This window comes from Synchiropus splendidus, chromosome 2, assembly GCF_027744825.2.
Source record: "Synchiropus splendidus isolate RoL2022-P1 chromosome 2, RoL_Sspl_1.0, whole genome shotgun sequence".
In the NCBI taxonomy this organism is placed as follows: domain Eukaryota; kingdom Metazoa; phylum Chordata; class Actinopteri; order Syngnathiformes; family Callionymidae; genus Synchiropus; species Synchiropus splendidus.
In genome coordinates this window covers 34,357,395-34,381,982 of record NC_071335.1, presented here as the reverse complement: position 1 = coordinate 34,381,982, position 24,588 = coordinate 34,357,395, and the positions used below count along the sequence as shown (strand labels likewise).

Sequence of the window (24,588 nt, the reverse complement as noted above, 5' to 3'; positions counted from 1 at the left end):
ACATTGTTTTAATGCAGTTAAAAAGTTTGGCAAGGTCACTCAGTACACAGTGAAGCTTCTGAGGTATACAAATGATATTACCAGGATAGAACGAAGGACCTGCGCTGCCATCACCTTCACTCTGAATTGCTGTACTGTGGACATCACTCCGACCTAGATCCACTTCTTATCTGAAACAATGTTGATGCAGTTCAACGCTTCCATTCTCCCCTTCCAATGCAGCCAGGTACTCAGCTGCAACTGTCAAGCATGAGGTGAACTAAGATTTTCACCTGAGGAGCTTGTTGTCCATGGACAAGATCATGTGTTTTTAGGAGTCTTTTTTAAAAGAGGTGTTTACCATCCGTGGTTAGAAAGGAGTAGTTGGGACAAGAAAAGCCCTACTGTCACTATGTGTGTGGCTCCCTTTAGGTGAACGTCTGAAGGGCAGTGGGTGGGTGATGTGTACATGGCAGTTGAGAAGACGGAATTAGTGCCTCAGTCAAGACTGGCATTTTAAATGTGAAATGTCAAGCCCAAATAAGCTACTTTGGTATTCAACTTTTGCAGTCCCACATTTATTCAAGTGCGAGCTCAACTGGAATCAGACTGCACTTGTGACGGATTCTGTGGCGCTTTGCACAGGAAGTTGACACTCAGTTAAAAAGGGCACAGCAAGAGAATGACAGCACTGAGGCACTGGTTGTGTCGCAGTTCTGGTTTGGTGCTTGATTTTGCTTTGTTTATTCCTTAGAATCTAGGACCAAAGAGCCAAAACCAAAACTCCATGACACTGAGGGTTTGATCTCCTTTGTTGAGCTTTGTTGTATTTGTGGCTTAATAGTAAAGTGTGACTCATAGTGACAGTGCAACCTCATCCTCAGTCCACGCTAGTGCATCATTTGGTTAGCAATGCGAATGACACACGACAGAACCTGTCTTCTTCTGTGGTTCCTCAGCGTTTTCATCATTTTTTTCCTTGTGGATTGTTCCCTGCATTTGAGTTCGCTTGGACCCAGGATCAAGGCAAACTCCTCGCTCTGATCTGGATATGGCAATAGACATTCTGATGGAGCAGTGAAACAGGACGCAGGAGGATATAATACTCTCACTGTATAAAAGGCTCCCACCATGAGTCTGTCACTTTAAGAGCCTTTTGCTCATTTGCATTTACGTCACGTTCCTTTTTCCCATCGTTCCCTTTTCCCATCGTTCCTTTTCCCTATGTGTGGAGCTCGTGTTCGGTCGTGGTCGCGTCGGGTCCTAGTTCAGCAGCACTCAAGCGTTTGAGTGACTGAGCAGAAGTAAGTTGAGCTTCACTCATGTTAAGCACCGTGTTGTACGGATGCACATGTTGCACAGGTCGTTGTTTATATGTGTCCGTAACGCTTGTCCCAGAGTCCGAGTTGCGTGTAGTTCTATGTCGGTCACTAGATGTCGCCGTTGGGCCGTTTATGGATCTGTGTTGCTTGTGTTGTATGTGGACTTAGAGACGCCTGCATCTTTGTTCAGTAGTTAGTAACCTGACGTGAATTGTGATTTCCTTTATTACAGAAACTAATATTGATGCTGTACTGAGTGCTGCAAATAAACACCTCTGAATCAGGACCATCCTCCTCCTCTCTTCGACCTCCTCCGGTATTCTAATCGATACCCCATCTTGAACTGCTGTAGCACCTAATTGAACCCGTGCAATCACTCCTGTTTATTTGGTCCTTCGAGCCGGATACAGCGTCCAAGATGGACTCAGATGGAGAGATCCACCCTGTCGTCAGACCTCGGCGACGAACACGTCCTCCTGTCAGACTTCTAGACTTTGAAGTGGAGTATGCAGGCATCCCTCACAGTGGACAGAAGGGATTAACATCATCAACCACCAGAGAAGATTTATCGCGTACCATGCCCCGCTATTCAGACCAAGCCCCCTACAGTGGACTTTCAGGGCTTGCGGCTCAACCAGAGACCCCTCGACGAACCCCCGGTCATCTCCAGGGAAGCGACTGGCACTGTCCCGATAACCCTTCACCTTCCTACTCAAGTCAGGAGCCCTACTACTCCGAGATGAGAGCCATCCAAGAGGAGAATGCTCGACTTATGCAACAACAACAAGTTTTTCAGTCCGGCATGAGAGCACTGGACGAGGCGCGGTGCGAGATTAAAGAGCTCCTCCAGTTGGCCTGTTCCTTGAAAGCAGACATTGGTCAAGCTGCTAGTCGAGCTCCATCACGCATAGGTCGGGAGCCAAGACCTGTCGTCGTTGGTTGCCAAACCTATAGTGCAACAGATGAAGACGAGGAAGAGAACTGGCCTGATCCTCCACCCTGGCCCTCAGCGGAGACTGACCTTTATGACAGTATTCACAACCTTCAGCTTGATCAACGACAACATGCTGGTCCAATCTACTACGCGGACAACGCTGCTGCCTACCCTCCTCCCCCTCCACCGCTGGTGAAACCAGGCCAACCAGATCACTCCCATGCTTCGGGACCCTTTCCCCGAAGACAACCGACTTTCTCACAGCCACGGCTTATTCCCTCCTACCCAGGCCGCACACGCCCCACGTCTACATCAGCCTATCAGCTTCCAGAAGTCTATGCAACGTCACCCAACCCGGGTCGTCATGTGCCTGAGCAGGTATATAGAGGCCCACAGCCGACCATCCCAAAGTTCCTGCACCCTGACCCAAGTGAGTTTGCGAGGCTTCGCATAGCTTTGGAAAACCTCCTGCCAGTCGATGCTACTGAACTCTTTAAGTACCAAGTACTGGTTGATCATTTAAAGTTCGATGAAGCCAAACTCATAGCGGATGCTTATTTAAACTCACCAACCCCCTACACTCACACAATGATGGCCCTACATGACAAGTTTGGCCAACCTCATCACCTGGCTCTACGAAAAATAGCTAGCGTATTAGAGGCCCCTGAAGTTAGGCGGGGAGATGCCGCAGCATTCCAAAGGTTTTCACTTCAAATCCAGTCATTGGTAGGCCTGTTGCAGACCCTGGGACCTGAAGGTGAAATTGAACTGAACTGTGGCTCACATGTAGCTCGATTGCTGAGCAAACTACCTCCAGAACAGCGAGCTGACTTTCGTAGACACCAGGGCAAGCAACCAAGAGCTGGACATACATTGTATGAGCTATCCGAGTGGCTCCGTTATGAGTCATGGTGTCAAGGATTCGATAATCAGCTCGGGGGAAGAGGAAGCCGAGATCGAAGCTATGCTAAGAGTGAGAGCCCCAAGAAACAAACAACTACAATCCTGCATGGTGCTGAAGAGCCACCAGTGCCCCCCATACAGCCAGGTAAAGAGAGTCCAGTGAAGAACCAAACTAAGACAAAAGCCTACTGTGCTTACTGTGAGAGCAAGGAGCATTATTTCAGTCAATGCAGTGACGTCGCCAAGCTTTCCAAAGATCAACTGAAAGAATGGATCCAGGCTAATAATCGGTGCTGGCGATGTGCTCGGCAACACCAAGCAGCACAGTGCACATTGAAGAAAGCCTGCAACATTTGCCAGAAGAAACACCTATTGGCCCTTCACGAAATAAATACAAGAGCAACAAGTGGGAGCATGAATACTGCAGTTAGAGAAGAAGCCTGCCTAACTAGTTCCACCTCAGATGCCCTCTACCTTGACCGTCATGGAACTGGGAACAGAGTCCTATTGAAAGTTGTGCCAGTGCTCGTACAGTATGGGAAGCGAACTCTGGAGACCTTTGCCATTCTAGATGACGGGTCAGAGAGAACTATGCTTCTCCCTGCTGCAGCTAAGTTCCTTGATATGAAGGGCCTTCCTGAAGATCTCCCACTGCGGACAGTACGTCAGGACATCCAGGTGCTCCATGGCCATAAGGTGTCTTTCAGCGTCTCCCCAGCTACCAACCCTGAGAACAGATACAACATTGCAGGAGCGTTCACAGCTAGCCGTCTCAGCCTGGCTCAGCACAGCTATCCTGTTGATCGCCTGCAGAGGAGGTTTCGACACCTCAGAGGGCTTCCCATTCCAGCTTTGAAGGGAGCCCAGCCCTCCCTTCTCATTGGATCAGATCAGCCTCATCTTATCACCCCTGTGGAGCCTGTCCGGCTTGGACCGCCTGGGGGTCCAGCAGCTATCCACACAAGACTCGGGTGGACCCTCCAGGGTCCTGTGAGAAGCACGGGGCGGCTCACTGACGAAACCCAGTGTCTCTTCATATCCTCACCATCGACTGGCGATGAATTGTTCAAGCACGTCAAAAGGCTTTGGGAGATAGATACAGTCCCCTACCGAAACGAGAAAGAGGCTACTCGTTCAAAGCAAGATAAGCTGGCTGTTGCGGTGCTTGAGACCAAGACTGCCCGGACCAAGGTGGATGGAATTTCGAGGTATGCCACCCCATTGTTGCGCCATCCCAACATGCCACAGCTCAGTGCTCCAACTGATTCAGTCATGCCGCTGTTGCGTAGCACCGAGAGACGTCTCCGTAAGAACCCTATTCAAGCTAAAGCCTATAAGGTGGAGATGCAAAGGCTCATCGACTCTGGCATTGTGCAAGAAGTGGCTCCTGAAACCATTCCACCAAAAGAATGTTGGTATATTCCTCACCACCTTGTCAGCCACAATGGAAAAAATCGCCTTGTGTTTAACTGTTCACACCAATACTTGGGACAGACCCTTAACCAATACCTTCTTCCTGGACCTACTCTTGGCGCTTCCCTGCTCGGAGTCCTGCTAAGGTTCCGTGAATATCCTGTGGCGGTTAGTGGAGACATCAAAGGAATGTTCCACCAGGTTCGACTCCTACCTGAAGATCGACCACTGTTGCGGTTCCTGTGGCGTGACCTAAATGGGGATGAAGCTCCCAAGGTATATGAGTGGCAAGTCCTTCCATTTGGCACCACATGTAGCCCATGCTGTGCCACTTACGCCCTGCAGAGTCACGTTGCAGCCAACAGCCAGCCAGGTGATAAGCTGAGATTTTCAGTTGAAAAGTGTTTCTATGTGGACAACTGCCTGCAGAGTGTGTGCACTCCTGATGAAGCAAAACTTTTAGTTGATCAGCTCAGAGAACTTCTGGCCCCCGCCGGTTTTGATCTGCGACAATGGGCCTGCAACAATCCAGATGCCCTGAGTCACCTACCTCATGAAGCCAGGTCAGAGAGCCTTGACCTGTGGCTTATGCAGGACAAGTCAAACCCCCTCGAGTCAACACTTGGCCTCAGTTGGAACTGGAGCACGGACACCCTGAGTTATAAACATCGGCCAGTGACCTATGAGATACCTACCTTGAGGAACATCTATCGAGTTCTTGCCTCTCAATATGACCCTTTAGGCCTCCTACTGCCCTTCTCTACTCGGGCCAAGCTCATCATTCGGCAGCTATGGGACAAGCAGCGCAGCTGGGATGATCCCAATCTACCTCCCGAGCTCCTACAGGCCTGGTCAAACTGGGAGGCCGAACTGCAGTCCCTACCTCACCTATCCTTCCCACGACCATATATGCCTAAGGACATCCAGCTAGAGGGTGCTACTCACGAGATCCACATTTTTGCAGATGCCTCTGAGCAGGTCTACGGAGCAGTTGCCTACCTCAGGACACAAAGCCCTTCTGTAGGGACCTGCTTGTCATTCATCATGGCTCGATCAAGAGTGGCCCCCAAGCGTATCCAATCCATTCCACGCCTAGAACTCTGTGCAGCCCTGGTGGGTGCCAAATTAGCCTATCTCATTGAGAAAGAACTCACCCTGAATCTGGACCGCATTGTATTGTGGTCAGACTCCACAACTGTTTTGACCTGGTTACAATCTCAGTCCTGCCGGTACAAGGCCTTTGTAGGGGTGAGAGTAGCAGAGATACAGGAGTTAACTGAGAAGTGCACTTGGCGCTATGTTGAGTCCGAGAATAACCCAGCCGATGACCTGACTAGGGGGAAGACCCTAGCATCTCTGGTAGAGCCAAATAGATGGGTTTGTGGACCTACCTTCCTCCTCCAAAGCCCTGAACATTGGCCTGAGCAACCTTCCCTGGCATCAGCCGAAGAGGAAACCGAGCTCCGAAAGGTCACTCACTGTGGACTAACAGCTACTTCACCCCCTCTTACAGGTGACAAGGTGCACAACACATGGCAGGAGCTCATAGATGCCACTGTACAAGACATGTACCAGTCAGAGACATGTAGTCCTTCCCTGATCGCAGAGCATTACCACCAAGCGGAGAATCAGGTCCTTAGACTAGCCCAACAACAGTCCTTTCCTGAAGACTACAAGCTCCTAGCAGCAGGCAAGCCCGTCTCAGCGGGGAGTCGCTTGCTCACCCTCTCCCCAGAAATGGACATGTCATTGAACCTTATCAGGGTCGGCGGTCGGTTCAGACGTTTGGCCGGTCAAGAACACCCATCATTGCACCCTATAGTCCTGGATGCCTCTCACCCTACGACACACCTACTTGTCCAGAAGTACGATAAAGACCTACACCACCCTGGCTCAGAACGGGTCTTTGCGGAGCTGCGAAGATCATACTGGATCCTTCGAGGGCGGGAACTGATTCGAAGATACCAACGTACGTGTCCTGACTGTCAACGCTGGCGAGCGCGGCCTTCTGTTCCTAGGATGGCAGATCTCCCTGTTGCCCGCCTCAGACTGCACAAGCCAGCATTCTACTCCACAGGCGTGGATTGTTTTGGGCCTATGGTGGTGAAAGTTGGAAGACGACATGAGAAACGCTGGGGGCTCATATTTAAATGTATGACGACCAGAGCTGTGCACCTGGATCTCCTCAATAGCCTGGATGCTGATGCTTACCTGATGGCCTTGCGGAGATTCATTGCAAGAAGAGGAACCCCTGCAGAGGTGTGGTCAGACAGAGGGACCAACTTTAAAGCTGGAGAAAGAGAACTCCAAGAGGCCTATAGCAGCATGGTCCAAAGCTTGCAAATCCAACTGGCACAGCAACAGATCAAGTTCTGTTTCAATCCTCCAGCGGCCCCACACTTCGGAGGAGTGTGGGAAAGGGAAATTCGGTCGGTCAAAGCTGCCCTCTATGCCTGCCTAGGCTCCCAACCAGTCCAAGAAGAGGTCCTACTTACCGTTCTGCTGGAAGTCGAAGCCATCCTCAACTCAAAGCCATTAGGCTACGTGTCCGCGGATATTGCAGATCTCGACCCCATCACTCCAAATAGCCTACTCATGGGGCGGCCTGATGGATCCCTCCCCCAAGTAGTCTACCCAGAAACAGAGATTCTGAGCCGTAAACGATGGAGGCACTCCCAGGTTCTTGCGGATCAGTTTTGGTCCAGGTTCATCAGGGAATATCTACCCAGTCTGCAGGTCCGCCAGAAATGGAATTCCTCCCCTCCTGAACTCCTGAACGAAGCAGTCGTCATGGTGGTGGAGCCTCAATTGCCACGCGCCCAATGGTCTGTAGGACGCGTGGTGAAAGTTCATCGCAGTACTGACGGGTGCATCCGGTCAGCTGATGTGAACATCAAGGGACATGTCTACACTCGACCAGTTGCCCGGCTCGTGGTGCTACCTGCTATTCCATCTGGGGAGGAAGAACCTCCACCGTGTTCAGGGTCAATGGTCAGGAACGGTTAAGATTTATTGTAGCAAATGTGCCTTACACATTTGGGGGCGGCTGTATAAAAGGCTCCCACCATGAGTCTGTCACTTTAAGAGCCTTTTGCTCATTTGCATTTACGTCACGTTCCTTTTTCCCATCGTTCCCTTTTCCCATCGTTCCTTTTCCCTATGTGTGGAGCTCGTGTTCGGTCGTGGTCGCGTCGGGTCCTAGTTCAGCAGCACTCAAGCGTTTGAGTGACTGAGCAGAAGTAAGTTGAGCTTCACTCATGTTAAGCACCGTGTTGTACGGATGCACATGTTGCACAGGTCGTTGTTTATATGTGTCCGTAACGCTTGTCCCAGAGTCCGAGTTGCGTGTAGTTCTATGTCGGTCACTAGATGTCGCCGTTGGGCCGTTTATGGATCTGTGTTGCTTGTGTTGTATGTGGACTTAGAGACGCCTGCATCTTTGTTCAGTAGTTAGTAACCTGACGTGAATTGTGATTTCCTTTATTACAGAAACTAATATTGATGCTGTACTGAGTGCTGCAAATAAACACCTCTGAATCAGGACCATCCTCCTCCTCTCTTCGACCTCCTCCGGTATTCTAATCGATACCCCATCTTGAACTGCTGTAGCACCTAATTGAACCCGTGCAATCACTCCTGTTTACTCACATATAACGGTAATTTGGGACAAGCAAGTCCAGAACAAATACAAAGACCGAGCTCAATCGATACTTTTGTCTGTCAATAATGCTGCAGAAGAAGAAACACAGGAGACGAGCAAAACGATGGAAGAAAATGCCCCTTGCTTGTTATCAGATGCATTGAAGCAGTTGCATCTGAATCGTAGCCTCTGAAAACCACACACCTCCATCAGTCCAGGCTGAATCCATGTTTGTTTAAAAAGGAATAAAGTTATTGATTGAGCAAACAGGCTTTGCAGTGTGAACAATTACCTTGTGCTCCTGGGCCTTATTCATATTCTGAGGTGGTGATGAAATAACTGAAGTGTGGACTGAACAGAGCATGTTGAGGGACGGGTCCCCTGCACCAGGAGAACTGCAGTATGGAGGTGAAGCCAGAGAGATGGACAATCTCTCTTTTTCTACGTTTTATAAAATAGATGTCTAAAACTTTGTATATAAAGTGTCTCATAGTTTTTTTTTTTAATCATTAAAAAAAATCCCATCTCTCAATGTCACACCATTGATATTGGTCAATTTTTCTTTTTATTTTTATTTTTTGTATTAATATTTTTTCTTTCCCTGGAAGATGCGTGGAGGACTAAAGGGAAATATTTATATAAGTATCAAGACAAGTGTTTGATTAAAAAGACGCTGAGAGTAAAGTCAGACTCTCTCACACCTCAACAGCGCACAAGAGGATGGTGCATTTGTTTGGGTCATTTCAACGCTCAAGCGGCGGCTTTCTCTCCGTGGCGAGCAGCGCCGCGCAGCGCAGACAGCGCAGGATAGAAGCGGCGCGCTCCCTCTCACCTCCCGCTCCCGCATCCACCTGTCCGTTTCTGCTGGAATCATTCCCACCTCTGGGATCCGAAGAACACGCTTCTCGACTTGTATTCCTTCAGATGGATTTCCTGGACGACTCCAATTTTTCCGTGGCGGACACCAACTTGACGTCACCATCAGGTGGGTGCGCTTCACGTTCACGGTCCTTTGAATGGAACTTATCGCAGCATCTAACTGAACCACCTGCGTAATGTTCCTCTGCTCCTCTTGTTGTCTTGTCGCACTGCCACTGTAGTTGTATATGAACTAACGCTTGTGTGATCTTAACAAGAGAAAGTTATGTTCATCATTATTTCTTCGTTTTCCACACCGTTGGTTAACACTTAAATTCACATCTTAATGAAATCCATCACCTTTTAGTTGATATTTGCATATTTTGTAGAAATAATTATTTATATTTTAATTATTTAACTCCCATTTAAAAATGCTGAATTGTTCTTTCAGACTGTATTAAATAGAATTCTATTATTATACGCAACTATTAAGCCAGCAGAGTCATAAACAGGAGCATATTCAACTTTTATTTTTATTTTTTTTATTTTATTGCATCAAACTGCCTTTTCTGCAGTGTTTGTTGAGGGCTGTCAGAGATGTCCTTCCTAATAGCCATGTGTGACTTGATGTTTGCATGGAGTAAAATCAATGGCAACAATAACAGCAGTCCAGAAATTTTAATGAACACGCTGGAGCTGTAACCATTGGAAGCAGTGGAACACACGTCAGCTTGGCAGCAGAAGAATGACACTCATGCTGCCGCCACAAATGAAGAACGCACATGCAACGTCAAAACTTCACCACCAGTCTTCGAAAATAAGGAGCCACCTGGGATTTAAAAACACTGGACTGTCACTGTGCTGAGTTTTTAATTCAACATCCATGTCATCCGAGGTTGGGTTGCAGCGGCAGAAGCTGGAGAAAGGGACTGCCCTCTTCCCAGAGACCTCAAGCTCTTCTGGGAAATGTTAGCCGGCAACTGAGAGAGATTCTCTCCAATGTGCCCCAGGTCTGCCCCGAGGACTCCTCCCACATGGGTAACTCACCGGGGAGGACGCCGAAAAAGAGGTTAGGGTTAGGGTTAGGGTTAGGGTTAGGGTTAGGGTTAGGCTTGCTCTCCAACAGTTCCCATTCATAGCCAGAGTGAATGAGAGGATGAGATGTTCAAGTCGGCTCACTTTATTTTTAAAGCAAGAGTGCCACCGTCTGAGCTGTGAAAATGAGGCGCCACCTGTTATAGTGGGTCAAGCTGACTGTTCAGGGATGTGACTGAATACTGTGAGCTACTGAGAGGGAAACTTTGGCTCACTGAAGGGATACAGATCTCCGGAGTGCTACATTTCAAAGAGAGAATTCAAAAGGTTGGATCCTGTTTCTGACTCATTCCAGAATGGGAGGACATTTTAGCTAGTATCAGTAGCTAATATCAGATGGACACCAACAAGGCTGCAACCTCATTGAAGCATCTGAATAAAAAATGGAAGTCTTTTAGCAGCAGTGTGCATTATTTATATTCCTTTGGCCATTGTGGGTTAAAAAAGCAAGTAGATATACAGTGGTACCTCAGTTTTCAAACGGACTTTGGACAAAAATTTCGAGATTTTTTTTTTGCTTCGGATATTGAATGAAAATCCAGAACTCGAAAAAACATCATGTGCGCGGACCGATCAGCTGACCCACGACGCGCTTTGTTATTGTGTATAACGCAGCCTCAGTATGTAGACGTGTCCCGTTAGCTACATTTACTGACTGTTTTTTCATCATATTGAGGTGTAAAACCTTTCCTGTCTCCACACTGGACCGTGGTAGAGTGTCACAGGGGAGGAGCTCGCTCTCGACAGGCTGGAGCGCACACTCCAGGGTTTAATGTCCTGTTGTGGGCTGGAGCTGGGACAGGGATGAGGCGAGTCTGGGACAGAGCGTGACTTGGTTTATGACTTTGTCACAGCCAAACTGCACAGAAGCGCACATTCAGAGCTGGACACGCACCGGGCACCTCTTCACTTCTGGAGAGACCTCACTCACTCGGCAACCCCTCCCACATGCAGCGGCCACACACATAGAGGAACAGCGCACCTGCAGCAGACACTCTACATTCACTCCTACAAAAGCCTGTTTTAAGGCTTGGAACGCATGATTTCTTTTACCATTCATTGTAATGGGAAAAATCGATTCAGATTTCGAACAATTCGAACGGCTGTCTGAAACAGATTATGGTCGAGAACTGAGGTACCACTGTATTCGATATCTCTGCTGACAGGCCCCGAATGTGGCTCTGGTTCGACTCTGTTGAATGACATAACACAAGTGAACAGCCAGTCACATGACAGGTGCAAGTCGTGTGCTATGTGAGGCCAGGTATAAGGCCTGAATGTCAGCAAGTCATCTACTTCGCTATCATATTGATCTATCACTCTACTTTCATAATGTAAAGAAGGTCAATAGAAAATGATGATCATAATTTTGGTAGCCCTGCCGACCCACCACAGTGGAATCAGCCTCTCTACTGAAATACAGTAATGTAACTTGCCAACAGTGTGAAAATGTCTAATGCAAACACACAATATCTGTCAGCAAAACCTTGCAGCTTACAGCATAAACTAAACTTGAACGAAATGACATATTTTGTATCATATTATCAGCAAAATAAAACTCAGTAAGATCCTAAAATATCTTCTTTTCACATGGGCCATTAAACATAGTTCTGGAGCTGAACCTTTCAAAATAAGAGACTTACCTTTCAATTAAGTAGCTTTTTATTTTGTTGTATTGAAAATATGTCTTTAAAACACAACAAGACAAGTTACAGCTGTTCATACCAGACCTGCAGAGCTCTTCACAGTGAGGGAAAAAAAGTTATTAAAGTGTACTCAAGAAGAATGCTGGGGTAAAATCTATGGTTTGTAAATTTCCCAACGGGGTTTACCATCACAACACAATAAGCAAGCAAATATATATCCATATAAATGAGAAGACCTCTCCTTGCCTGTGAGCTTGTTTTAAACCAACATGGTGTAGTCATTACCTCTGTCACAGTGCAAGTTGGGACTCAAGGCAGGACTCACAGGGTCAAGTGTCCCAGTGCAAGCAGCGACTTCCTGGAGCTTGACAGAAGTAATATAATACCATCTAACCAGCTCAGTCTGACTGCACTGTCGCTGAGGTCTACCAGACTGTGGAAGCTTCAACTAAAAGAAGACTTGGCTTCTACATAAATAACTCTTGAAGGGAACAATTCAAACCTATGGACAGCATTAACAGAGACAGCCAGTCAGATAGCTGCATCACTGCAGACACAGTGTCACTACTGACAGACGGGTGAACTCAAAACCCTCACATTGTATCTGACCCTGAGTTCAACAGCGCACACATCGACACAATCACCATCTAGGACAAAGACACAAACTCTTACACTTTGACAGTTTAAAATGAACGCATCTGTACAATCACTCCGTCACTCATGTAGAGCACAGGACCGTGCTGAGAATGACTGTACCGTCAAACTTGATCCAAGGTGTGGAGCCTGTTTCACACTCAGCTTTCTGCCTTGAAATCATATTTGACAAAAAAGGACAGCAGTCTGACAGCTGTCATGCAGACCCTCTGACTGATGCTTTAATCCCAGGTCTCATCAAACAGACAACTTTTTAACAACCTAAAAAATACATGTGTGAGGGTCCTTCATCAAGTGGTTCTATTGTGGCACGAATGTTGGGCCACAGCAACTGTCTTGTGAATACTGACTAACATTTAGCAGCCAATAAACGTCGACACTTTCTGATTCAACGTCCACAAAATCAGACCCAGCAGAACCACCTCTTTGGATTGCACAGTTGATGCACCAGTGTTACTCCAGGTTTCCTCTCACCGCTTTTAGAATTCTCCGCCTCAAAGAACCGGCTGCAAGTTCTATGTTCCTGCCATCCGGAGCACAGCTCTTTTGAAGGTGACAACCTGCAGTTTAGAGTGGAGCTGAGCCGCAGTAGCTTTAACTAGCTGTCACCGTTCTCAAAAAAAAACATTCTAAATGGTGGGAAAAGATAAATGGTGGGGATTGGATGTGAAATATTCCAAATGTAAGTGGATTGAACCATTTAGTGAGATAAAAATCAGATAAAACCACAGCAAGGTTAATTCGCTGTCTTTCATGACACACACTGTCCCTTCGCTCTCTCTGTCCACAAGTGATTCAGCCTAATGTCTCCCCTCTCCCTCCTCGGTCCACGCCACTCATTAATCTTTTGCCATGGAAATACCTTCATATTTTATGTCTGATCAACACTTGAGTTGCAGTGCACCTACAACTGAGACCATTGAAGTGTACTGTCCTTTCTCTGTAGCTAAAACTGCTGGAGACCAGTGCAGTTTCAGGACATCCACCACCATATTCTTTCAAGCATCATTCATTCAACACAAGAATTAAAAAGGGAAAAATAGAAATCAAATGAAGAACGAATACCGGTCCGATACCAGGTTAAGTACTCATACTAATAGAATGGCCACTGATACCATTTGTCTTTGTACTGCAGTGAAACTTGTGACCATCGCCAATGTACAAGAAAAACGTACGAGGACTGTTGCTCAAATAACAATATACAGTGGTACCTCGGTTCTTGACCACAATCCGTTCCAGACGGCTGTTCGAGAAGCGAATTGTTCGAAATCTTAATCGATTTTTCCCATTACAATGAATGGAGAAAGAAACAATGCGTTCCAAGCCTTAAAACAGGCTTTTGTAGGAGTGAAAGTAGAGTGTCTGCTACAGGTGCACTGTTCCTCTATGTGTGTGGCCGCTGCATGTGGGAGGGGTTGCTGAGTGAGTGACGTCTCTCCAGAAGTGAAGAGGTGCCCGGTGCGTGTCCAGCTCTGAATGTGCGCTTCTGTGCAGTTTGGCTGTGACACAGTCATAAACCAAGTAACTTAGCTCTGTCCCAGACTCGCCTCATCCCTGTCTGAGCCTCGGAGTTGTGGAGAGCGAGCACCTCCCCTGTGACACTCTACCACGGTCCAGTGCGGAGACAGGAAAGGTTTTACACCTCAATATGAAGAAAAAACAGTCAGTAAATGTAGCTAACGGGACACGTCTGCATACAGAGGCTGCGTTATACACAATATCAAAGCGTGTCGTGGGTCAGCTGATCGGTCCACGCACGTTATGTGCGGCGTTCGAGTTCTGGATTTCCGTTCAAAATCTGAAGCAAAAAAATCTCGAAATTTTTGTTCCAACTCCGATTTGTTTGAATTCCGGGACGTTCGAAAACCGAGGCACCACTATATATGGAAAAAAACCCTCAAAGTAACTTTTTGTTGTTTCAAAAAGTTTAAAAATTCCCTACAAAGTACACATGCCAGAGTACAAAAGTTTCACAGTCATTTTCTGCACAAAAGCCAGACAGTAACTACTGCAGTCCGGCAAGTGTCAAAGTAGGGCTGACCTTTGAACTGCTGATCGGATTATACAGCCTTGTTTCTGTCCTTTGTAGCACTGCCATTCCTGCGTCATTCTTCAATTGATTTAAATTGTTCTACTTGTTTGGATGTATTTTTCAACCATGTTATTTATTCCAGTACCACAAAAACTGAGCTGTATACTGTGGAAGTTTAACATAGAGAAATAAAATGCAAGTAGTTAGGCAACAACAGCATGTTTGTCCGGCCTGCCACCTTATACGCATTCAGTTTTAAATTGAGATTTTAAATGAACATTTCAAAAGCAGTTTCTGCCACATGTACAAGTCACTTTTGTAGCAACAGCAGGTGATCCTTGTGAATGTACGGTAGATATGTGACAAAACCTAGAACCACGTGGAATTAACTGCAAGTAGTGGAGACAGGGAGACTCGAAAATTAATAAAATGGCAAACAATAAAATCAAGACTGACTCAACTTGAGACCTGCCAACACGTGTGGTTACAAGTGTCTCAGGAGACCTAACTTTCGGAGCGTGTGCCCCTTGTGAGGAGGATTTTGTTTATTGTTTATTGTTTATTTTGTTATCACACCACCCCAAAGCAGCGCTACAAGATGGATGACGGGGGAACCGAGGAGGAGTGGGGTGAAATGACTCATGGAACAATGAAGCATTGAAAGTGCACTGTTCTCTATTCATGTAATGTATTACGTCCAGGTCGTCCCTACTTATTGGCCCACAGGTCCTGAGATATCCTCAACATCTTTGTGTTGTTTGGGGTTGTTTTTTTGTGTTTCTGATGTCTGCTGTGCTTTCAAAAAGGGTGATGCGCATAACAACCTCTTCGCTCTTGTATTCTCTTGCTTCAGTTCTGGACGGAACCCTTCACTGCAGCGTCATCCTCCCTGTCATCTTCAGCATCATCTGCGTTCTGGGCATAATGGGGAACTTCATCGTGATCTACACTATCATGAAGAAGACCAAATGCCGAGCCAGACAAAGCGTCCCGGACATCTTCATCCTGAACATGTCAATAGTGGACGTGCTGTTCCTCCTGGGAATGCCTTTCCTGCTCCATCAGCTGCTGGGCGACGGGACCTGGCATTTCGGAGCCACCCTCTGCACGGTAATCACGGCCCTCGACTCCAACAGTCAGATTGTAAGCACATACATCCTCACGGCAATGACCTTTGACCGCTACCTGGCTACAGTCCATCCTATCCGCTTCAACTACATCCGCACGCCGTACGTGGCGGTGCTGGTGATCGTCCTGGTGTGGGTCCTGTCCCTGTTCACCATCATGCCAGTGTGGATGTATGCCGGCCTCATGCCGCTCACCGAAGACTTGGTGGCCTGCGCTCTCCTACTCCCCAACCCGGTCACCGACACCTACTGGTTTACTCTCTACCAATTCTTTCTGGCCTTCGCAATTCCTTTAGCCATCATCTGCGTTGTGTTCCTGAAGATCCTGCAGCACATGTCCACCAGCGTGGCGCCCCTGCCGCCTCGCAGTCTGAGGGTGCGCACGAGAAAAGTCACCAGAATGGCCGTCACCATTTGCCTGGCCTTTTTCATCTGCTGGGCGCCTTACTACATCCTGCAGCTGGTCCATCTCGGAGTGCAGAAGCCCAGCATCGCCTTCTCTTACGCCTACAACATCGCCATCAGCATGGGCTACGCCAACAGCTGCATCAATCCCTTCATTTACATCATGCTCAGTGAGACTTTCAAGAGGCAGCTCCTTCGAGCTGTGCGGCCCCTCAACAGGAAGTTTCAAGTGAATCCCAGCACTACGGATGGAGGGAGTCTGAGTGTCAGGATGGTACCTGAGGAAGCTCAGCAGGAGAACCCGGCGAGCGAGGTGATGCTACCTTCGAATAAGGAGTCTGAGTAAAGTGCTCTTTCAGGTTGAAGCGAAGGCTTCTCTCAACAGAAGAGTTTGGTTCGTGGTAGAAGCCAGACATCAGTGAAACAACCAGGAAAACAAAGGATGACTTTAGAAAACACAGGATATCCTCAAGCCAATGGAACAACCTCTCCACGCTCACTGGCTCAAGAAGTGGATTGTTATTGCGCTCAAGCAGCTGACACCTGATCGGTTGAACTCTTGTTCGGTTGGACCTCCCCGGCCTTTTGAGGACCAGTTTGCCCAACACCTGATCTAGTTTATATGGCGCTGTTGAATGAATTTCGCATCCGATTGAAGATTAAATTGCCTAAGAAAACAAACAAACTTAATGTTTTTAGAGCTGCTGTGGTGTAATGTATTTGTTTGTTTTTACCTTGCAGCTGCTTGTGTCTTTTGTCAATCAGTTACCTGTTTGTGTCTCTTGGCTTCACCAGCTCAGCAATTTACTTCAATGCGTCGCTACTTATAGATGTGTTCCTTGAATATATGATATTCATGATTACAGCGCTGGTGTCATTCATCGGCAGCCAAAATGCCCAGATGCATCACTGGAGCTTTTCATTATACCAACTTCACAGTCATGTCAGAGCAGATGGCGTGTTACACATGAAGCCAGCGCTTGAAGCAAGGTGTGTGAAAATTTGTGTAGATCAACTCAGTGAACAGGAGAGCTGACTCTAGCTTTTTTAAACAAACAAACAAAAAACAAAAACGTGTCGACTCATTCAAAATGAACAAGTTGCATGAAAACATGACCAACAACGCTGGCGACCGCTTCTGTGGCACTTTGTGGACTAGTTCTGTTGTTCTGTTTCCTGGTCTCTGTCTTGTACTGTGTTGTGGTGAAACCAGTGCCCATCAAAGGGACACTCCAGTCTACATTGGCTTGTCTCCCATTGTAAGTATTTCAGCAGAGTTTGCACTATGGTGAGTCATTCAGTACAGGGTCTTCATCCGAACTGAAAGGCTCCGCTTACGAAGTGAATGCATCACAAACAAAGCAGCTTCTAAACATCAATGGCTGGAGCGTGGAAGACATTAAATAATTGACATTGTTGTTGGAAAACTGAAGCTCCAGACTGTTTTACTCTTCTGATCTTCTCTTATGTGGATGTTCTTGATGTGAGTGATGATGTGAGTCATGATGTGAGTTGACTTTCTGTAAAATATTTTCCCAATTGAAAGAAAAGGGGGAAAAAAAGCTGTACTCATCTTTTTTAATGTCTGCAGTGTTTGAAAAAATGACGCAGGAGTTTGAATGTCAATACAAAACGCTTTAGTATCATCAGTCAGAATCTTGTGCCACTAAACCAGAGGAGACCTGGAAAAGTGCTGCACTTCATCCTGTGGATTTGACGGTAAATAAAGTGAATGATAGTGATGTTACCGAGACCACTTAACCCAAGAGAAGAGCACTGCGAAACTGAGATAAGAACAAGCGTTTGAGGCCGCAAGACTGAATAGCAAAGCATAAGGTTACAGTCATACAGTCACACACACATATTTATGTCTTACTAGAAAAGATTTTCCATTTTCAAAACATTTCAACAGCTGACATGCTGTCATTCTGTGTTCAGTTTGGTTACGGTCTAGGCTTCGGTCTTCTCCCCCTCATTGTTTCTGGTCTCACATTAGGTGGCCTTCACTACAAGTCTGAATAGCTTCAGCAAATTGATTTCTTTTGATGTGAAACTGATGTGACACTCACCATGTCAGATGGACAGGTAAGCTAGTCGGAACTCATGGGAGTCACCCAGGCAAAGTCGCAAGTCCAGAAGAACACGTGTCACATAGAAGCTTGAAGGGGTCAAACGTTTCATTTAGACAAAAAAGAAACTGGAGTGGGACCATAACCAGAGCAGCACTAGACTGCACTGAAGCTAGAAAGGCACTGGGACAGTGAAAATATCCACCAAGCCGCTCATTTTTTTTTTTAAATCCAATGTTATCACCCTGTATTTATTTTATCTTTAATAATCACTTTGTCTGGCAATGAGCTCATCCAGACAGAAGGTGGCAGTAGAGCTAGGAAGCTCCCATTACCCACCGGTGAGGAGAAAAAGAGGCCACTCACCAGTCTGTTCTCACATCTATTTACCATTGAAGTTGTTTTATGAGATTGAGCAACACATATTTACATTTTACTTGTGTAATTAAAAAAAAAATGAAGCACAGTCACTGTCTCCCTGAACATTATATTTCCTCAGTTTCGACCCAGGAAATCAAATTCACGCTGTCAGAATGATGTAATATTCAATTTAAATTCCAATTTAAGATTGAAGGTCAATAGAAGAAGCATTGAAGAACAAAAGCTTCTTCTCATCCTTTTAATTCAGATTAATAAAGTATATGGGGAGTGTGTAAATATAATGCCACCTAGTACCTGCAACAAACAACTTTTCTCTGCTGTACTTCTTTAAGTATAAATTGTATATAAGGTTTAAAACATCAGCAATGATACACTGTCAAGTCAAACAATGGCAAACAATCAAATTCTTAAGTCAGGAATACAATGTGAAACGTGCATCAAAACAATACAAAAAGCTAATGAAGGAGTGTTCAGCCCCACTGTTTCAAACACAACTAAACAGGTTGTATGCACGTCTTGCAGGTTGCCAAATGTCACAACAATAACAGTTCACTCAACTAAAATGCTTTGGTTGTGTTTGCAGAGGGTTGTTTGTTTGATTTAGAATTTGAAATATGAATGAGAGCATTACTGAAATTGCCCAACAAATGAGGTGGAAGGACGGTGCCAAGTGTTCTCCAGTTCACAGACCAAAGAAAAGCGACCAGTGTGGAGTGTTCGATGCTGAGAGCACCTGATTTGTTCAAGAATTTCTCAACAACGTCCATTCATTGCAAAGCATCTTCACCAAATAGATGTCCTGAAACGACTCTGTTGTTCCTGTGATTGTTTCTTGAACTCTCATGGGAGGCCTTTTTTTCAGTTTGATTACATTTCCTTTTTCTCTTTCACTTGGCTTTTTATTGGCTTCATGACGTCATATTATCTGAGAATGTATCTGCAGACAAATATAAAACATTTGCATATTTATCAACCTGTGACGTGTCACAGCAATACTTTCTCATCTGCCTTCTCCTTCCTGAGGTTTATTTAGTCTCTGTCAAGTGGTTCTCCCTATTTTTGTTGGCTGTCCAGAAAAAAACGTAGTGAGTCATCACCTTTCCTGTTCTGCACCTGCGCCAGGGTCAGTCTTTTCTGTACTCCAGCAGAAACCATGGTGACATCTGCAGAGCCATCTGACAGTAACTAACAGCCTTCCAGCTGATGACCGTCAAACAGACTGCAGCTACCGCGTGACCAGCCTGCACGCAGATCTCATGCAAAGGCTTTATCTCCAGCAGCATTCTAAGCCATAAAGACATTGACATATAAGAGTATTGTCTCTCTTCTTCTGTTCATTCACCCCCTTCTTCTATCCTCCTCTGTGCACGTGCCTGCCATGACTTTTTTTCCACATTTGCCAGGTGCTTCATTCTGCAGAACATCTTTTGCAGAGTGGTTCTGAATTCCTGCAAAGAGAAGGAAAAATGTGTGTTTTGGAGAGTGATAAATCCCTCGGCACAAATCCACTTTTATGAGGGGAAGAAAAACCTGCACGTGCACGCGGGCTTGTTGTGTTTCAGGGAAGTAAATGAGGTGGAAGAGGAAGGAAAGAGGAGGAAGAATAAGAGGAGAAGTCCCACCTCAGAGAAGAGGAATCCCACCCTGGAGAGGAGAAATACCACCCCGGGAGGAGGAGTCCCACCTCTGAAAGGAAGAGGACTCACCATCGTGGTCCTGCCCTGGAGAGGAGGAGTCCATTCCAGAAAAAAATAATTGAAGCAAGCTTTGTGTCAACAATATATATAGGTGTTGAGTTCCTCTGTTTGGAGCCTTTTTCCATTCAAGCCGAATTGAAAGTTGGCCACACATGACCCTGTGATTGTAAAACCTTACTTGTGATCTTCATTAAATGCTTTTCTACTTTATACTTTGTGTCCTTTTTGAAGTACCCCATAGTTAGTGACGGAGCACGGACTAAACAGAACACTTTTTCAGTCGAACCTACAGCCAGACATCCGCCTCAGAGTAGCTACTAGACTGGTCCGGTGTTTGTAAACAGTGAGGACGAAATATGGCGGACAGTTGTTGTCGTTGGATATGATCTGCATAATCTCACAGTGGCGGATGGAAAAAGGACCTCAGACCTGAACAACATCCGGAAGCGGTTGAGGATATCAGCAAGTGGCCGTATATACAGAGGTAGAACTTCAGTCCACAGAGAGAATACAACTGACAACCGACCAGGCAACATATTAAGAACCGAAACTTGTGTTTAGTTTGGATTACTCGATCAATTCTACACCCTTCCTTGCACTTGAGACACTCAGATGTTCTTCACCATCAACCCCTTCATACTGTGGCCTGAGCATTTCTTGGACTCCAAAAAATGAGGTCACTTTTTGGTTCCGTCAACAATTCCTGCAACATTGATACAGTATTCCTGCGGTTGGCTTGGGTTACTCGACGCCACTGGTGGAGGATCCCAGTGTTGTCCAGGTTCAAACCTGATCAATGGCTTGGACCTGGAAGGAATAGAACCTACAACTAGAGACGCGTTCAGAATTCCCCCCATTATGAGATCTTCAGCCTCATTGCTACGTTGCTTATTATTTCCCCACTGGCCTTTGAAAGGGCCTTTCTCTCTCCCATGTTCATTTTTCTAACTATAGACTTTAATCGCAAAAACACAGCTCTGACACATATCTATCTGGCCACGCTCATTTCACAGAGAAGAAAGCTGTATTAAGTTTAATGTCCTACATTCAGCAATGTGCACAGCTGATGATGGGGCGCCACATTCGCTGCAATCCTGATTTTTCCACTTTCTTCTTCCAGCTCACTCCAGCGTCCTGACGTTCCACCAAAATATTCCGAATTATGACCTTGTCATTTTTCTGACTGCACACTCAATCACTCACAGGCAACATTGGTGGCTGTTTCCGAAAGTGCTACCCTGATAATGCTTGAGGGCTTGTGACTGACACGTGTTCTGCTGTAATGCCGACTGATCTTAGATGAAGATGATGAATAACTTGTCGGTTACACCTCATAATCTTTTTAAATGTGACGTTCCTAAAGGGGAGAGGGAGAAAGCTGCCCCTACACAACACCCCACCTGACCAAACACTTCAAAATACATGGAAAAATATTCATAGAATGGGCACTCCCACCAAAATAAACAAAAGAAAAAGACTCTTTTGGGGCAGCAAAGCTTCCACTGAATGATATAATTTTCCCAACCTTCGACATGTTTTGTTGGCATATCCTCAAAATATCTGCGACTCAAAGCTGCCAACCTTTTCTCTAAACTACACCTGCCCTTCTCATTTTGGGCGCAGATGTCTGCACTGCACTGCTCGAATGATGCATGGAAGCCCTGCTTGTTTGGCATTGTTTACAGCCAACACTTACTCTCACTAATGAGAGGAAATGCTGGGCACGTACTGGGTGATGCCAGACCAAGCTTCTTAACTGAGCTCTGCAGCGCAGCCTGAAACTCAACCAATGAAGTGTTGCATCAGGCTCTGAGGCACAGGCGTCAAACATGACCCACCAAATGTTTTCACAAACACGCGGTTGACTCAGAAAAAGGTACAATTGTTATTTCCAGAGCGCTCAAAAGTGGATGACCTTCAAGCACATTGATGCTATGACCTACAAGCCCTCCAACAGGCTGTTTTCTTCTATTTGAAGATCTCAAGCTCTCAGAGAGTGCAAGCATGAGCCAAGCAGCATCAGTCCAACATGAACACAATGATCAAGTGTCCATCAAAAAAGTCCAGGTAAATCCTGATCAGTCACAAATACCAAAAATGGTCACGCAATGTCAAAGAAGCCTTAAGAAAAAGAGTGGTCCGGATCACTACTAAAATTGAAGCATTTGTTCCTTGTTCCGTTTCACGTTCCATGTAAATCTGTCCATAACTTTCCAGACATTTTGAACACAAACAAACCAATGCTGTCGGAAAAATAACCTCCTCAGCAAAAGTCAACAAAAAAATAACCTGGAAACTTGCCACACTTAAAGCATATGCCACGATGTAGAGGTAAATATTTGGAAGAAGAAATGGCTTTTCAATTTTGTCCACAAGTATGTTCGATAACCCGAACCCTAAACCAAGCCTTCCATTCATTTTGGTCCCTCTGTTATGTTTTTATTTTGTTATTTCCTGTCTGTGTTTTCCTTTTCTTTCATTCCCTCCAGCTTTACAGCAGCGCAGCTGAAGCTTGTCAGATGATCAAGCCGCACTGATTTCTAATTTCTACACTTGGGTTCCAATCTGCGCTGCCTGATGGTTGTTCCACGTCCTCCGGTAAAGTCCTCCTCAAAATTAGCTATTTGAAAGCCATCTATTGTGCGTGTCGTTTCTGCCGCTTCCTTGTTTGTTCTAGTGTGTTTCCTGCCTTGTATAGCCGCGTTGTGCACTCAGCGAGAGTTTTTCTTACTTGTGTCTTTTTTTCTCTTGTTGGCTTTTTCTTCCTCACATGCGTGTTTGAGTCTTCCACCACCGAGCGTTTTTTGTTGTTGGGCCATGTGGATATATCCGAGTGCGGTTTTTGTTGTCCCCTTTAGTTGGCTTTATCATAATTCTTTTCTGTCTTCTGCTTTTCCCCCTCCCTTGAGTGTTTCCCTTGCTCCGTGTTTTTGGTAGTGACGTCCTTAGTTCTTCGTTTCCCGTCTGTGCCCTGTTATATGTTAAATATTGTTAAAACTTAACCTCGTCTGCGTCGACCCTTCTGTAAGCCACTTACTATCTAGCACTTGGATCTGTTCACGTGAGCCAACCATGACACTCTCGCCCCCATGCAATCTACTTCTACTAAATATTTATTTGACAATGTCAGTTTTTTTGTTCAGTTTTGAACACATTCGCTGTTATTTGTTGTTTTTGACACCGACAAACTCAAGTCAATATAAATTTAAACAATGGTTTGTGTTACAATGGTTTGTTCTTAACCTTTCCTCATCTGGTATCCCGACCTCTGAATCCCTCTCATTCGAACCCAAACCCAAATTTCACTTACTTTCGGATTCAATCTTGGTCTGAGATTGTTCCCATCACTGTCAAGCTTACGCTCAACTGAGAAGTGTAGATTCTGTGATGGCACCTGCAGTCAACAACCACGTGCCTGGGTCTCTTAGGAGTGTGTTTACTTTGACCAGTGGTTCACCAATACAGACGTCTCTGTTCATGGAGAACTGGGGAGTGTGTGTAAAGCCTCCATATGGCACACAATACATTGCCTCACGACGGAGAACATGATTAGTTTTTAAGGCATGGTACGTCTTGAGGTCATTTGTTTTGAATAATTCCCCACCTGCATGAGTACAAATTACTTCCCAAGTTAGAAAAGAAATGACCGAGCTATTCTGTTAATGCTGGTGTAGTTAACCAGCAGCCCTTAGTGGTTCTGCATTCAATCTGCCACAGCACTGCTTTTAACCAGCTCACAGAAGGATGCACGAGTGTCATGGTAGAAACGCTGTGACTGGCTCTGAATATCCTCCTCTGACATTTCCTGCCACTGATAGACGTTCCGGTTTGTACTGCTGTGACACAAGAAAAACAAGGGCCACAATGTACAAGCTCTTGGTTCAGCCACACTTTATTTTGTATTGCTCAAGGAAACTACAGATATGAGCCCTTAAAAAAACTTTTTTTGAACAGAAAAAAAAAAGAAAACACAAAACATTAATGGTCTCTGAAAACCTGGAAATTTTATGTTACCAAAACATGCCCTTCAAGTTCAATCTTGTGCCATTATGATTCATTTCTGTGTTGATGTCTTGAGACAGAGTCAATTTGAAATAAATAATAGATGATTCTGCAATTTAAGGACTTGTGGATTTGCTTTTCATTTGCCAAAAAAATGTTCAAAATGTTTCTAGCAGTGCTCCCTGTTAGAAGTTAAAAGTCCTATGCCCTGTTGGCCTGCAGCGGTCACCTTCAACATCTCCACTGTGGCCCCTCATAACTGAAGGAAACGTGAGCATTACGAGTGTGTTTCAATTTTTGGACAGCCAGTGAATTTCATTGTTGCAAATGAAAGCTAATAGGACCAGTTGAACCACCCAGTCCTCCCCACTCCTCATGATTCTCTCCACCTGTTGCTGAGCACGTTCAAGCATTCGACCTCTGCTGCCTCA

The 24,588-nt window shown here is 45.8% G+C and overlaps 2 protein-coding genes across 3 annotated transcripts; both read left to right on the top strand.

Annotated features, from left to right (window-relative positions):
- The first annotated feature begins 881 nt into the window (after window positions 1–881).
- Window positions 882–8,134, top strand: LOC128753689 (uncharacterized). Of its 2 annotated transcripts, none has more exons than XR_008413869.1 (2): window positions 882–7,790; window positions 8,041–8,134. XR_008413869.1 is itself a non-coding variant. In XM_053855633.1 (2 exons), the coding sequence occupies exon 2, from the start codon at window positions 1,720–1,722 to the stop codon at window positions 7,555–7,557; it is 5,838 nt and encodes a 1,945-aa protein (XP_053711608.1). In that variant the 5' UTR covers window positions 882–1,283; window positions 1,534–1,719; the 3' UTR covers window positions 7,558–8,086. The 2 variants fall into 2 exon arrangements, 1 of the variants encoding a protein (XP_053711608.1); XM_053855633.1 differs by having other exon boundaries at window positions 882–1,283; window positions 1,534–8,086.
- A 938-nt stretch (window positions 8,135–9,072) lies between these two features.
- Window positions 9,073–16,354, top strand: LOC128753691 (melanin-concentrating hormone receptor 1-like). Its single transcript, XM_053855636.1, has 2 exons — window positions 9,073–9,176; window positions 15,330–16,354. The coding sequence occupies exons 1-2, from the start codon at window positions 9,116–9,118 to the stop codon at window positions 16,352–16,354; spliced, it is 1,086 nt and encodes a 361-aa protein (XP_053711611.1). The 5' UTR covers window positions 9,073–9,115.
- Window positions 16,355–24,588: the final 8,234 nt, after the last annotated feature.

Coding starts and splice junctions, on each gene's coding strand:
- LOC128753689 (XM_053855633.1), top strand. CDS start 1,720: ATGGACTCAGATGGAGAGATCCACCCTGTCGTCAGACCTCGGCGACGA.
- LOC128753691 (XM_053855636.1), top strand. CDS start 9,116: ATGGATTTCCTGGACGACTCCAATTTTTCCGTGGCGGACACCAACTTG. Junction 9,177..15,329: donor CAACTTGACGTCACCATCAG/GTGGGTGCGCTT, acceptor CTCTTGCTTCAG/TTCTGGACGGAACCCTTCAC.